The sequence below is a fragment of the Lepisosteus oculatus genome, chromosome 11 (assembly GCF_040954835.1).
Source record: "Lepisosteus oculatus isolate fLepOcu1 chromosome 11, fLepOcu1.hap2, whole genome shotgun sequence".
NCBI classification, from domain to species: Eukaryota; Metazoa; Chordata; class Actinopteri; order Semionotiformes; family Lepisosteidae; genus Lepisosteus; species Lepisosteus oculatus.
This window is the reverse complement of record NC_090706.1, coordinates 24194819-24211443: the sequence shown is the minus strand read 5'-3', so window position 1 is coordinate 24211443 and position 16625 is coordinate 24194819. Positions and strand designations below refer to the sequence as shown.

General features: G+C 35.1%; 1 protein-coding gene across 2 annotated transcripts in view; it reads right to left on the bottom strand.

Moving 5' to 3' along the window:
• fstl4 (follistatin-like 4) overlaps positions 1-14942 on the bottom strand; it is a 175918-nt gene extending 160976 nt beyond the window's left edge. For both annotated transcript variants that reach the window (XM_015349418.2, XM_015349419.2), the window contains exons 1-2: positions 14749-14942; positions 8682-8823 (exon numbers count right to left, since the gene is read on the bottom strand). In XM_015349418.2, coding sequence (XP_015204904.2) covers positions 8682-8813 — 132 coding nt within the window. In that variant the 5' untranslated portion in view covers positions 8814-8823; positions 14749-14942. The remainder of the gene's footprint in view (positions 1-8681; positions 8824-14748) is intronic.
• Positions 14943-16625: the final 1683 nt, after the last annotated feature.

The window sequence follows — 16625 nt, the reverse complement described above, 5'->3', positions numbered from 1 at the left end:
TTTTAATATTTCAAACCTTATCACACTACTGAGAAGAAATATGAAATTGATCACAGGACACTTGGTCTGAGTACTAAACACATCTCTGCCACAGATTAATTTATGACATAATTTCTTTTCATCAGTGACACTTTTATTATACTTGAGCCCTGACTATGAACTTCTAATTGGTGCCTTACATTTCCCAAGAGCAAAATGTTACCTGTCAAGCTTATCTATTTCTCCACACAGTATCACACTGAAAGTGACCTCTGTCTGCTTAAGCAGTGGAGCTACTGTACATGATGGAAAATTATTTATTTATTTCTTTTAATGGCAGTAAATTTTATTAAAAATGTTAACAATTTTTAAAGAAATGTTCCTTCTGTGGATGATTCATTACTGAATACTTAGTTTTAGATAACATGCATTTATGTTAAACAGATAGAATACTGTACATGCAGTGTAATTCATAAAAGGCAGTCTGTAAACTCTCTGTAATTCTGACGTATACTGGCCTGTGCCCATAGCCTAACCTTAGCAGAACACTGAACTATAATTTGTCTTCTTTTGCATAAATTATACACTTCACATACCCAAGAGACAGCTGACAATTTTCATTCGCTGAAAGTGTTAATCTTCAGATTTAATTATGTTCAATAATGAATTAATGCTTTGCATAAATAGTTTAATTGCCATTACATTTATTTCAGGTGGGTAGTTGCGTCAGCATGCGTAGGCTGCAAAGGAACAAGTAATAGGTTTATTCCATGCTGAAAAAAAGAGAACACAACATTTCGGCCTGGAGCCTTCTTCAGGTGTCAGGTGTCAGGTGTCTTAAATTTATTTGCATAGGATTCCCACACTGCCTGCACTGAATAATTACCTGAAAATAAGCATTTTGATTTGTGAATGGGAATCATAATAACCATGTAAGTTTTTGGTTTGTCATACAAAAGCTATAAAAATATTGATCTATGGATTGAAATTTAAATGTTAATCATATATTTCTGTGGCCTTGCTCCCAAATGTATGACCTCTGTTGGTAATAGGGAGTACTGCATTTAACCAATAAGTAGAAACAAGTCGCTATTGCTTAAATACTACAGGTTTTATTGTTATATATTGCATTTTAAAGATTATTATTACACTAATAAAAAACTGGTTTTGGAGGACCTTTTAAAAGAGAAACTTCTTTAATTCTTTAGGATAAATAACAATTAGACATAAAAGGCAGTCTTCAACTGTGATCCATTCACCAATCCTAGAAGTCCATGCCAAAACAAATTACATTTCTTCTGCCATCTGCTTCTCATTATTGCACTTCTGAATTCTTCATTATTGTTTGGTTTTTGGACAGTGATAGTGCCTATTTTGTACTTGTTTCTTTTCACACTTTAATGTTTATCATTTAAAATGTTTTTTTTAAGTATAGTGAAACAGATTTTGCGCCAATGTGGTAAGGCGATACCACAAGAAACCTAGATGAAGCCAACATTATTATTATTTGTGTGGGTTTGAGTGGGAGATGTGAATTCATAAAAAGACATAAAGCTTAATCAAATAAAATGTGTAGCAATCAGCCAAAATATATAAATGGTAATACTGGGTGTGCTGTATTGTTCTCCTCCTCTTTTCTTTTTCGCTAGTGAAGAAGAAACAGAATTGAAATGCTAACCTGCAGACTTTTTGGATTTAAAATAAAATGTATTGAGGTTTCCTTCTGAAGGTTTTGACAATGGAGTTTAATAACATACGTTCGTAATCCATCCCAGTCTGAATTGAAGGAATTTTGCATGTTTAACATATTTTTATTCAAGGGTGATGGAAACGATTGTGGAAGTGTGCTGAAATTAATTTGAAGAGATTCACTTGACAGCTATAACCTGGGTGACATTTAAAGTGTGCATGACAAGATATACAATAAGCACATTTGATTAATCACTAAATGATATTACTACCCTGAAGCATTTTTTTAAACTTTTTTCTCAATAATATCTCAGTCCTGAATCTGCAAAAAAAGGATTTTGCGCATTATAATCTTCAAATTAAATTCAGGGATTAAAATGTGGGTGGCATTAGAATCAGTTTCCATGGCACATTGTGCTACAGTTGCCTCTGCCTACTGTAAATTAAGGAGAACACTTGTTTCAGTTAATCCTAAGAATCAAATTAATACATCCTGTGCATTATCCATAGAATCATGATTTCAACTCTTACAGTGAGTTTAATGACACTCTTTACTGCAAAAGACAGTGCTGGTGAGGGGATAATGATGGTATTCAGAAATATGTTTTATGTTCTGTTCAGGAAAAAAAATATGAAAAGAGATAAGAAACAAACATTCAGGGGAAAGCTAAGTGGACAGCCATATACATTATTAAAAAACAGTCAAAAAAATCCAGTGTATGCTTCAAAAATACAAAAACATGAACACATACAGCTAGTGCAGCACTTTTAGTCCACCTGTTTATGAAAAAGCAAGTATAGGACTTCATGAGCTCAATGCTGGATCTATGGTATATCTGAAACAATAGTTTAAATGTATATTTTTAAAATTAACAATTGCATGCTGTTTAAATCAGGCAATGACTACATTTGTTTCTTTGCAAAAATGGTGACATCAAAGGAATGGCGGAAATTGATTAAATTCAGCAAGTCTAAGTCGCAGTTTCAGAGATCTTTCACTTCAGCAAGGGAAAGATGTTTTAAAAGTTGCTGGTAGATTAGCATGCAGCACACTTCCCTTGTCCAACACTTTGATTTCTGCAGCAGATAAATGCTGCTGACAAACCACTTGTGTGTATTAGTCCCTGCTATTCCAGTGGGCCTCATTTCACTAAATCACATGGGCTTGTCACGAGAATTGCACACAAACTTCCAAATTCAGATTTCCTTCAATTGTAGTGATGTCCACTACCTGCAGGTTTGTGTTCTGCAGGGAATTAAAATTAAAGGAAATTTTCCAAATTGCTCCACATTTGAGGATATACTGAAGCATGTGAACTACATGTTCTAAATTCCCTTTGATTTTATTATTGCTTAGTTCAGAATACATAAAAGATAATGCAGAACATAAAGTCATAAATCTGATTCTATTCTACTCCATATATAATATTTTACAATTATATACAAAGTAAATTTGCTAATGTGTTGAATAATATGTGTATATGAAACAATCAAAGCCAATTCATATTCATATATCCAATATTTCATGTGTATAACTCATGGGTCATAGCTATTCCATTCAATAGCTATGAAAGTTGTATTTCAGGTTTTTACATTTTGTACTGTGATGCTTCTAAATTCAGTTCAGTCCATTTCATTCTAGTCAGTCAGCCAAAATAATGGAACAGGCTTCCTGCTTTAAAAATAATCTTCATTGAAGGAAACTGCATACCAAGATTAAAAAGATAAGTTGTTATTTACAGGTTAAGGGAAAAGATACCACAGCTTTCAGTAGGTTTCCATTTTCTTTCCATTTTAGCCACAGTCTACCCTATGCAATCTGTTAGTCAACCACACAATACATGCAACTACTCAGAGGTAAATTATGTGTCCTCAGAAAGTGTAAGTGACCTTCACTCAGTAATCATAATTGTTTATCATCGATGGCATAACATTAATTCTCTACCAAAATTTCAACATAGAAAAAAATTAATTAACGATCACAAAGGGGGAGGGAGATGGTGTGGTTGTCATTTCTTTCCTGTTTTTACATTAAGTGAGAACATGAAGAGGAATTCTCCAGGGTCTTATTTTCAAACTTTACCGATTAGTAACATTAGCAAACACCTCATATTATTTCCTGACACTTTTTTCCTGGTGTGATCTGTTCTATGCTTTTCCACTAATTACAATTAGCTTACTAAAGATGAAAAAGAATAAAATGTTTTCGTTAGACAGTTTAAGTATCACATCTATTCCACAAGGGATGCACCAAAGACTACAGGAAAGGAATTTGTGTTCACTGCTAACAGTCCATGACAACTTTTTTTAGCACCTATTCCAAAATTAAGCAGCATGAAGACAGGTGTGCTATTTGGCAGAAAATGCTTAGAAAAGCAAACAATATTGTGAGAGACTTTATTAGGACTAATTCCGATTTGCTTACACACACTGAATGGAAGTGTTCGTTAATAATTATTATACTTTCTCGCATTTATGCCAGCAGCCATATCACCCTGCAATTCACAACTGGCATCCCACTGAAGCTAAGCAGGTGTGAGCCTGGTCAGTACCTGGATGGGAGACCTCCTTGGAAAAACTAAGGTCGCTGCTGGAAGAGGTGTTAGTGGGGCCAGCAGGGGGCGCTCACCCTGCCATCTGTGTGGGTCCTAATGCGCCAGTATAGTGACGGGGACACTATACTGTAAACAGGCACCGTCCTTCGGATGAGACATAAATCTGAGGTCCTGACTCTCTGTGGTCATTAAAAATCCAAGGGCGTTTCTCGAAAAGAGTAGGGGTGTAACCCTGGTGTCCTGGCCAAATTTCCCATTGGCCCTTACCAATCATGGCCTCCTAATAATCCCCATCTATGAATTGGCTTCATTACTCTGCTCTCCTCCCCACCGATGGCTGATGTGTGGTGAGCGTTCTGGTGCTCTGCTTTCTGGCACTATGGCTGCCATAGCATCATCCAGGTGGACGCTCACATTGGTGGTGGTGGAGGGGAGTCCCCATTACCTGTAAAGTGCTTTGAGTGGAGTGTCCATAAAAGCGCTATATAAGTGTAAGCAATTATTATTATTTTTTATATACTGCTCTTTATCCCAAAGAACTTACAGGAGAGTATCTAAATCATCCACCACTAAAGTACAGCATCCACCAGGGTGACATGTGCCAGCTATTGTATGCCAACAGCCCCACTATAGATCAGAGCATATAAGGAACTGAGCAGTTGCTTCACCAATCAAAATAAGGGAGAACCTAAGAAATTAAGGAAGATTGTGCAGCTTAGAATGGAATTGAGCCAGGACTTCAGTGTGAGGGACCTTATTCTTTTAAAGGCAGCAGGTAATGTTTCATGCAGTAGTCAGGACCTTGGTCTAATGTCTCATTTAAAAAAAAGGGTCTCCTATTACACAGTCTCCCTGTACTGTATATGTGTATTATATACCACATATAACACAGTAATCTACTCTAGCATCTACTACAGTATATATATATATGGCATAATGTAAAACAATCCAACATGTAATACAAATGTAGTCATTTCCTCACTTTGCCACTGTTGAGTATTTATCAAAATGATCTGACAGAAGAAGTCACTCCTCACTCAGCAAGGGGGTCCCAGCCTCCTCGTCCTATGGCCAGGAGGCTGACCCTCAGACAAGAGGGTTAAACTACATCTCACTGTACCTAAATACTCAATGAACATCCTCAGATGCAACAAATTTAGACTGTATTTTAGAGGCAAGTGATAAGCCCTTTGCTTTCTGCTTTGAATGGCAAGTGGTAACCTAACATGTACTGAACATGTTAACTCAAACAGCTCTTCTTCGTTAGCAGTCTGGTAATAGAGGATTATCACCAGCTCCAGCTGATATAATTCCAGCCTTGCAGTGTCACACGGAACAAAATGGTGATGAAGAAAGATAAGGAATCAAAATAAAAAAGGATGCTCTCTATAGATTTGAAAAATATAGCTTTAAACTTGATGTTATCACATACAGCAGTCAGAATTAATTTACTTTAAGCATCCACATAAAACCATTACAAGTATAAATTATTATAATCAGTATAATCATAATTATCAGCACGATAATAACAAACCTTACATCATTAGAATCAAACTCAATATTGCATTTAATTTTCTTGGAGAAAGAAGGAGAGTCCAAATGCAGAAAGATGTACTGTGGATAAAGGTAGTTACTGTTTTAAAAATAATAATGTAGTAATTTTATTATGATCAGTTAGTAGAAAATGGTTTTATGTAAATAATAAAACATCAATATACAGCAAGTGATGTGTTCAAGGCCTTAATTGTTGTGTGACATGCACAGAAGCAAAAGCCATAAATGGAAAACAAATGTTGAGATTTTTTAATGGTCTAAAGCAGAGTACCATTACTAGTATAATGAAACTGGAAGATGAGTATGTTTTTTCTACATAACTTAGCAAGTATCAGGCGGGTAATTCAGCCAATTTTAGATTTCATTTGGGAAAAGTTACACTTATAGTGCTGCAATTCATTGCACAGTTGCATATCAACACAGTATTCATTACTCCATTTGAGTGATTTCCAGTTTAAGTGAACAGCAGGTAATAAACAAAGCATCAAGATTGTGCATTGCGATGGATTGCTATACAGTAGACCTGATGGCTCCCAGAAGCTAAAATGAAGAATGTAAATTGGCAAATGGCTGTAAGCAACAGAAAAAAAAACTCGCCAGCAGCAGAGCTATGCTAAAAGAGCAACCTGATTAAACATATCCTACGTTTGAATGTGAACAATGCATTTAACTTAATGATTAAGATAAAAAATACTACCCTGAAAAGAAAAGGCATTTTTGAAATTCCACTGTACTGCTTGCTCATTTAACAGCAAAACACTTGATAAGCTTTGTTTTTACTAAGGCCTAACATCAATAATCCCATGAAGAAGTTTAAATGAAGAAGCTAACATAAACATCAGTGTCGTATTATTTAAAATACTCTTTAAATGGAGAAATAGTGAGACAGCAAGCAGAATCATATTGTATAAAACATCTAACATCATATCTATTATTCACAAAATGTATTATTTTATTATGCACAAAAGACTTTCAATGCTGTTTCTTGATTTTTCACTGAAAATAAGACAAGATTGCCAACTAATGGCTGGCAGACAGTACACGTAGAGTCATGGAAATGCAAGAAAATATGATCATCTTCTCTGCGTCTTAAAGATGGTGATTAACTGCCTTTCAGTTAATCTGAATTATAAATGTCTTGTTGAGAAAATCACAAATAGTATAACCGTGTGACTACAGAAACTATTTCAGCAGTTTCCAAGGTAGTTTTATGACCTAAGATGATTTTTTCTGTATGACTTTTATATCCCAGAAACTAAGTGAACTGAAAAAAGCCCAGAGGAATACATGGTTAATTGAACTAAGAAGTGGGCAATGATTGCCAGACTTTACCTTTCTTTTTTCATTTCTCCTTGAGGCTATTGTTTAAGGGGATTTCTGATGATTTCACAATCGGGAATGCTACTTTGAAAGCCATTCTCTTAGCTTTATTTCTGCATTTGACAGTATATTGGGCATTGTAATAAAAAAAAGAAAAAAAACTTCTACATAAATAGAAGGGATACTTGTTTGGGGATCATTTGATTAACTTTATAAGACTATTGTAACAGACAAGTAACAATGTTTTGTTTTTTACTTTCTATGTTTTCGTAAAAGAGTTAAAGAGATAGGCAGTAAAGTGAAATGGCAGTTAGCGTTGCTGCTTCATAGGTCTTGGGTACTAGGTTTGAATCTGGACTGAGATACCTTCTTTGTGGAGTTTGCATTTTCTTTTGCATGTCTACCAAAGACTTACTGGTTAGGTTACTCTCTTATGTTTTCTTTGTCTGTATGTACCCTGCAATGGACTGTTGTCCCACCTTCTGTCCAGTGCTTCTAGGATAGACTGTAGGTTGCTGTAACTCAAGAGGTTCCAGACAATGAGATACTGTACTAATGAGACAGTATTCTATACATAATAAGAATAAAAGAAAAATGTGGTGTTTTGTAGATTGCTTATCTTATTAGGATAGATGTCTTCAGTGGGGAACCATCAATGTACAGTAAGTAAGAGGTGCAAAGGTACAAGAAGAAAAAAACACTGGTAGTGAAACATTCTTCAGGCATGTGATGAAATGGGGAGACAGCAGGGATATTCTCACATTCTTATTCCCTTCTCACCCACTCTGGTTATGATTGGTGATGATTCCTGCTTCCTCTCTCATTGTGTTTTTTTCAATGTTCTGTGTCTGACCCATTGTCTTTTGTTCTTTTTCATTTCTTCTCCTAGGGCAGTGCGGTGGCTCTGTGGCTAAGGATCTGTGCTTGTGGCTGGAAGGTTGCCAGTTTGTATCCTGTGGCCGGCAGAGGAATCCTACTCCATTGGGCCCCTGAGCAAGGTCCTTAACCCCAACTGCTCCAGGGGTGCTGTATAAATGGCTTCTCTCCCTGTCTGTGTGTCTCATAGAGAGCAAGTTGGGGTATGCGAAAAGACAAATTCCTAATACAACAAATTGTACAGTATATGATCAATGAAGTGATTTTATCTTATCTATTTCCAATTCTCAGTGTGGAAATCACTCCAACTTGTTCCCTAGAAGTTTATGCCTTGTTTCCACACGAAAACAAAAAAACAAACAAGCAATGTTTTTGCTTATACTGTTATTCTGAATAAATGTACTTAAGATACATACAAAAATCTGAAAATAAATCAGAGAAAACAAATATATACCTCCATCTCTCAGTATACTGCATATTGACCTGGAGCTACAAAACGAGCTACAAAACACACTCGTTCAGTGAACAGATTAGGAAATATGAACATAGATACCAATGTCACCCCCCTCGCCTCCACCCCCTGCCCCAACACACACATCCCAGCTGTGTGGACCCAAGCAGCAGAGGGCACGATATAAATAAATCACTTTTCTTATGATACCACTGCAATACATGAGACAAAGAATGCAACAGAGATTAATGGTTTACCTCAGACTGAAGTCTCCCGAAAGTGCTTTCGTGTTTGTTTCCTTTGTTTTCATCCATGTCGCTCCATCCTTCAGAGTGGTGGAGGGAAGAGCCCAGTGGGAGAAGAATTGCCCATAGACCCAGCCAGCCCATCAGTACCGATCTGTCATGAACAACATGACAACTGTCACATGCCATCCACTCCACCATACAACTTTATGAACAAAACCTCCCACTGGCAACAAACTGTCTAAACTTATCATCTGAAAACTAATTAATCTAGACATATAACATTTCTACTGCACTGTTTCAGCCCCATCCACTAAGTTAATTGCTAATACAATAGTCCTTGGAACATATGGTTTCATTTTCCTTTGCCAGACAAGCAATAAAACAAAGAGGCTGCACACCAAGGAAACTTTTTTATTTGTTAATATTTTCAGTGTCCTTTAATAGATACATGAGGGAAAACAGGCATTTCACTTAGAAGCTATGATAACTGGGAAAATAAATCTCCTGCCATTCAGTGATTATGTCTTAAGAGACATTGAAAAATATCTTGTAGGTATTAGAAAGATTGACAAATGAAACCCAATCTGTATGCCAATCAGGTGACTGGCCTCCTTACAAGTCTTTGATAAGTGGAAAATGACATACTTTACCACACAGCTTAAGTTTCAAGGTTGATAAATTAAATTAAAAATGAGGACTAATATGATCAGTGAGAGAGAACTGATGTCATGAAATTATACACATAAAAATTGAAGCCCACCAGCAAGTGTATAAAAGCAATACATTGGCAGAAGCATTTGCAGAGTATTGGCTTAATTCCAAACTAGTTTTTAACTAGTTCATTGCACCTGAAGGAAAATATAACTTGGGGAAAGATGCTCATTCATGCAGTAAATTGAGAGAATGCAGTGCAGAATGCAAATTTGTTTAATATGCTCACAATGATCTTATTTCAGCCCAAATTAGCATTGATCCGTTTAACATTTTACTTAAGTCAATTTATTTTATTATTGCTGGTATTATTTTTTGTCTTGCAAAATCAAATGGATTTAATCTAGTTTGTTTTTGTTTTTTTTCTGTTTTTTTTTTATTGAAATCAATCAAACAGTAATAATCAAACCTATATTATACACAGTGTGATGTGTTCCACATCCTCCCATAGTTTCTGTGGTGTGCAGCCAAACCTCTTAGTCCTCTATATGTTCCAGCTGTCTCCAGAGATGAGCCTCAACTTTTACCTGTCGTGTCTGTCCACTACTGGCTTATTCCATATTCTTTAGTCTTCAGCCACCATTCCTGCCTGCACAGGGGCAGACCATGTGCTCCAATTTTAAGGAGCATGGGACAAAACCAAAAACTAAATGTAACCATTCGTTCACAAGAACCAACTGCATCTGCTTCAAGAATTGTCCATAGTGGCTTTAATTACAATTTTAATTTGTATTCATTTTTGTTTTTCCTAGTCCCCCTGTTCTCATTGAAGATTTAACACATATAATGGTTACATTTTTACAGTAATGAAGTGGAGATTTGTTATTTGTACATGCCATGCACAGCTGGTGCATGCCATTCCATGCAGACTTAAATAATCACAATCATTCTCCAGGATTCTAGCAGTATCGTCTTTCAAATCTCCTAATTACAGTTTACAGCAATACAAACATCATATTATTTTAAATGTACCTATGGATGCACTTTTGCTGCAGACCTTAACAGCCAAGTAAGATCAAACAATTTAAATGGATTTTAAATATTCAGATGCACATGATAGTAAATTTAATTAGATAAACCAACTGTTTGCATGAATTATGAATATGGTGGAGGACCACTTAAAGAATATATGATTAAATCACAAGACATTAGACCAAGGTAGAGTGAGATTTCTTAATTCATGCTGGTGTTCCAAATTGTTTTTCATGTTTACGGTCATTTTAGTTTTGATATTGAACTAATCATGAAATTATTCATTGTAAGATATGTATCTGTTTGTGATAGACATCTGAAGGAAAATTGAAAAGAGAAGTATTTCAAGAGATAAGGTTGTGGACTGATTCATATTGATGGAAAAGTATGTGACTGCAAAAGCAACTAAGAACACAGTGACATTAAAAAATATAACAATCTGAAATGAGTTTTTAACCCTAAACTATGAATCTAAAGCAGTGTGTTCTTTGTAAAACATATATTTTCTCTTAAAAATTTTCCTCCAGCCAATACGATTTTATTAAATCCTACATGGCTAAGAAATATCTCCATCTGCAATCCCTGAGATTCCCTTAAGGACCTCCATATGTGGTCATATCATTCAAAGTGAGATGTACAAGTACATGAACTGTACACGTTCACAGAATCCTTCAGCAGGCCTAAAAGGTGATGATTAAATTTTAATTTTAAAACAGTGTTGTTTTTTTTAAAAGAAATCCCTTTTCCCTCCACACTTGGCAGGAATGACCAGTCTCAAAGAGTATAATGCTTAATTGATAAGAATAAATAACTAATTAGTTACAGGGCAGTATGCATGATTTCAGTATTAATTGTAAGCTGATATTCATTTTTAGCGATAGGGAATTTCCATGTACAAGATCTCTAAGGTCCAACCTGGTCATACTAAGCTGTGTTTTGCAGAGCTTCTGTTTTTTCAGGGAAAAAGAGGATTAACAATAACTGCAGGCAAACCTGTATTCTAAGATATTTGAACCCACTAACAGTCTGTTACAAAGCGTGAGAAGAGTATTAGGAGTTGTGAATAATAATCCCAAAAGATCAATGGGTTTCAGCCACCAAAGCCACTTGGAGGTTTCATGACACTTTGTTTTAGATTTAAAAAAAAAACTTCTAAACACTCATGCATTTTATCTTAAAGAAAATTATTTGAAACATGGTTATTGTTATGTACTGTGAGCATACTGTGCTGTTGAATGTGGAATGTAGTTAACAGGGTAAGATACCATACACATGAAAGAACAAGTCTCTCTCCATTAATTACATTGGAATGCTTTTCAGACCTGTCTTTGTAGAACAGAAATCTGTAATACATTTACAAACTTTGAGACTGTGAGTAATTAACTAGAAATACTATGTACCCTGAAAGGTCACTCTGAATAGAATGTTTTCGAAGAGCAATTAGCTAATAAATCTCAGAGAAAACATCCTCTGGGTGTTGTTTAAGTAGATCAGTTAAAACACACAAACACATAAAGCTCAAAATTAAAGTTTGGGTAGTGAACCTGAACATACATTTTTCTTAACATCAGGTTTGTACCAGGTATAAAATGTCATATCATTCCATTTTATTGTTTGAGCACAGTATAAAACATTGAAGAAAGAAAAATATATATTTAATTTCAGAGAGCTTTTTTTCTGATTCATTTAATCTAGTGCATCTTGAATTCTCATTGATTTGATATAGTTTTTCTGTTACTCATGGATCTTTCAAGTGGAGAAAATTCTTAAATTCAGTTACCTTGAAATGTTATTGAATACACCGTATTACTTTTCCATTTTTAGTACAGACTTTTTTGTACATGAAGATTTGGAAATAGTAAAAAATAAATTCCTGCATTTCAAATTCACAAGATAAATTATAACCTCTTCAAGGTTTAGCAAACCTCTGCACAATAATATACAGTATAATAATATGTAAATAATATATTAGATTGTTGAAAGGTTTAGCACTTAATACATAAGAAAAAATAAATCTACTTTTTACAGCATCTTAAATTTACATTCTGGAAGTTAATTGTCAGTTAATCTGTTTTCTAGTTTTTGTTAATTATGTAGCATGTCTAAAATGAACATGTAAACATTATGCATTGAAAAATGCCTTTTAAAACACAGCAAAGACCTTTTTAAACCATTTAATGTGAATCGTTCCCTTTTTGGATTACCAGTATAGTTGAGGGATAATTCTTCTTAAGGTAATTTACTTTCACACAGGCAAACTGAATTGACATGAAGGTAGAGGCATAAACATCTGTGATAGTAATAAATGATTCTGTCTACACATTTTTGAAAGACTTAAATTCTGCATAATTATGTTATCTATAAATTTGCTCAGATTCTAGTGTTGATTAAATGTAAATGTCTATACTGTAGGTTGAAATTAAATCTGTTAGGCAAGTTACTTTGTTGCAGCATATGTTAGTATGCAAAAAGGAACTAATTTTAGTAGATCAGACTTAATTCTCTTTACAGTGCTGTAAACACCAACTTTTTTGGTATAGAGTACCAAAAGTTTTGAGAAACGCCAAGATAGTTACAAGTCATCAACCATTTGTAACATACCAGCAGCAAAACTACATAACACAAACCACCGTAACAGAACAAAAAGACAACCTACTGTAGATGAGACCTGCTTTTGAAAGGCATTGTTACTTATAATTCTTAAAATTATTCAATAATACTAAGGATTTTTTAAGATTTAAATTAGTAGTTTTAGATTGCCTATGAAAGACGTTATGTTCTATATCACGAATTGCTATGAATTAATAATAATAAATCCACATTTAAACAGAAATAACGAGCATGAAAAAAAGATTCAACATAACTCCCAATGTCCCCTGCTGCGTCATTGCGTTTAATGTTAAACGGTATAATCTTATCAAATGTTGCATTAGTTGTTGTTTTTTTTTAAATCTTTAAATCCCCTATCATAACTAATCGGTAAATCCTTTGACTGAAACATTAAACCTAATACTATAAAACACTAAAATTCAGACAGATGCTGGAAAAGTGTAGAGTGAAACATTCTCAGTGTGCAAGGTTACCGCATGGTCGTACGAACAAATTCAGCACTACCATTTTGGACAGCTCCATATACAGTACGCTGTTCTTCTTAGGTATCACCTATAGTTCCTACTACAGTATTATCATTCTCTCGTACACCGAGGATTTAAAAACATGTTTTTATTTTGAATAGAGACGTGCCTTCACTAGTAAAGTACAGTATAACTGATAGTAGCACATAGTAGATGTATCATATGTATAAGTTCAACTCAACAGTTTTTGAAACAACGGTTTAAAATGAAAAGTTACTACAACTGCAACAATAGCGAAGTTTATCATCGCACGCACTGTACATCTGTACACCTCGGAAAGGGCCGCCTCGTAAGGGTAAGACATAACACTATTTTAATACTTAGCATCGCTGTTAGAAAGCTTTTCCATCTAATATGCAATCTCCTTGGGACGCATTTTCTACTGGTCAGGGAATTTTACTATTAATTTTACATGAAGGATGCCTCGAATCGAGCTAATTTACATTAAGCCTGCCGTCTGTTTCAAGACATGTCCCTGGTGTCCTGTCAAAAAGTCAAACTACTAAATCGGGGATTTCAGAAGGGTAATGTGAGAATATGAGTCGTACACTGATATTATTGCTGCCTAATGTTAACCAAGCCCACTGCGTTTGGAAAATACTTACGTGCATCCATAACCAAAACACAACGTAACAGCATGCAGAGATATTTTCTCTGCAGATGTTGAATTATATTTACTTAAGTACAAACATGTTTCCTCTAAATGTATGATTAAAAGCGTTTGGTAAACCTAATCATGAGTCGAGTATCTTGTTTGAATGTATATGTTCCGTAAAAGTCAATAGTGTAAACCGTGTTAAAGCAAGCATGCAAAAAGCAGGAATAGTTAAGTACGTAATTTTATCATGAACCATTCATCTAAATATACAAATGCATGCTTTGCCTAAAGCAACGGTGAAACCGTTAATGTAAATAGGTTAACAACACCTCAATCAGCACAGAATCAGTGCAGAATCGATTACAGATTTCCTTCACATTTGCTGAAAATACTAAAAAGTCTTTCTCTTCGTGATTTGCAATACGATTTTACCTGGATCAGTTAATGCTCACTGAAGCATCAAGTAAAACAGTAGACAAACCATGTTAGCTCTTTCCTTCACGAGTACTTCTTTCAATAACGCTATCCCTAAACTTGAAAAAGAAACACGGAAAAGGTCTCGAATTCAATCTTTTGTAAAACAAGCAAAAGTCTTCTATTTACTTATGGAGTCAGTCATTTTCCTTCTTATTCGTCTTTTGGAGCACAATTCTTTCCCTACCTGAAGTATTCCAATGGCGAAGAAAAATGCACCTGTAATCAAATTAGCCACAGATGTGTTCCGATGCCAAAATACTATTTCCACCGTATTCTAGTATGCAGATTAGACTTGTTTAAAACAGGCTAAATCAGTTAGGCTTGGGAAATAAGCCTGTTTTTGTGTCCTTACTCCTAACGGCAGCTCTCCACACCACAGCTCTGAATGTTTCTGATGTTAGAGCGTGTCCTATTTCAACAGCTCTAGACTACACTCGTTTTGACGTCACGTATTGCATATATAATATATGCATATTCTGCTGTATTAACTGACACCTGTGAGCGTATTATTCTGACCTTTGGCTATACAGGAATGAAAAGGACATTTTCCAGCAGCAAAAAAATAAAACACAAATAATTAGCCTTTCGCCATCCTACTGTACAAAAAGAAAAAGTGATGAATTATCAGCAGAAATAACATTTCTCCTTTCTAGGAATCAAAACCTCTAAATCTTTCAATCTTTCAACTTTAATTTGATAATAAAGCTGGAAGCAGTAATACGTCTTATTTTCAATACGTTACTGGTACAGAACTTCTAGTGTGGATTGTGGAAGATAATTGTTACTGTAACAACAGAAAAATCCAAATCTGAAAAGAGAAAAGTTCCGTTTCTAACTTTTTGTTAAGGTATTTTCCCAAGCACTAGAGCATCTTATGCACATACAAAAATGAGAAACTGTGTATTTGCATTCTCACCTGTGTTGTGTGATACACTTTAAAAACTGGGGACTGTTCATCTGAACTGTGATTATAACAACTATTAGAATTACAAATGAATTATCTCACCTCATAGGAATATAATTTTGTTTTGTCACCTAAAGCTGCTAATGAAAAAAAAACATTTGTGGCAACAGAGGTCCAACTATTGTTTAAGGACACCTGAAAATATAAAAACATGTACACCAAAACACACACATACAGTACTTACAGGGCTGTTTCATTAAATAGAGTCGCAAAACCTGCCCTTGCTCAAAACAAGTCACCCAGGCAGTTTCAACTAGGTAAAGTGCCTGCTTTGTGATGAACCCAAGTAATTGATTCGCATGTCTGTGGTGATGCAAGGTATCAGTTTAAAGATGCTTGGCCTTGTGCAAACGAGATCAAACAGTGAGAGTTATTGTCACTTATTGAACAAATTGCATGAAGCCATCCATTGAAAGACGTCTGATGCTGCCTCAGAGGATCATCTTGTTGTGTGATAACACTAGGTCACACATTGCCAATCACTCCTATGTTTACAGCATTATCTGATTATCTGACATCACTGGTTCAACATTCAGTGATTCCCATTTCTCTAGTCCCGTAAAGAAGCACCTATCCAACAGATAACTTGCAACAGTAAAGTGCAGGCAGTTAAGTCTTGGCTCCATTACCTAGTGATTCTGGGTTCACTATTCTGGGTTCAACAGACTGATAATACATGACTGTTGATAATACAGGTTTGGCCACCATTTGATAAAATGTATACCATTATTATTATTATTATTATTATTATTATTATTATTATTATTATTATTATTATTATTATTATTATTATTATTATTATTATTATTATTATTGTTGTTGTTGTTTTTACAGCACCTATGCACTGCCAAGGAAATTATCAATCCATCCATTTTCTGAATGCTTTATCCAACACACTGTAGGGGCAGAGGGAGCCAGAGGCTATCCTGACAGACAAAAGACCAAGGCAAGGTACTCCCTGCATGGGACATCAGCCCATCACAGGACACACAGACACACACACTCACACCAGTGACAATTTTCTCAGAAGCCAGTTAACGTACCAGTATGTCTATGGATTGTGGGAGGAAACCAGAGCACCCGGAGAAATCCCAGCT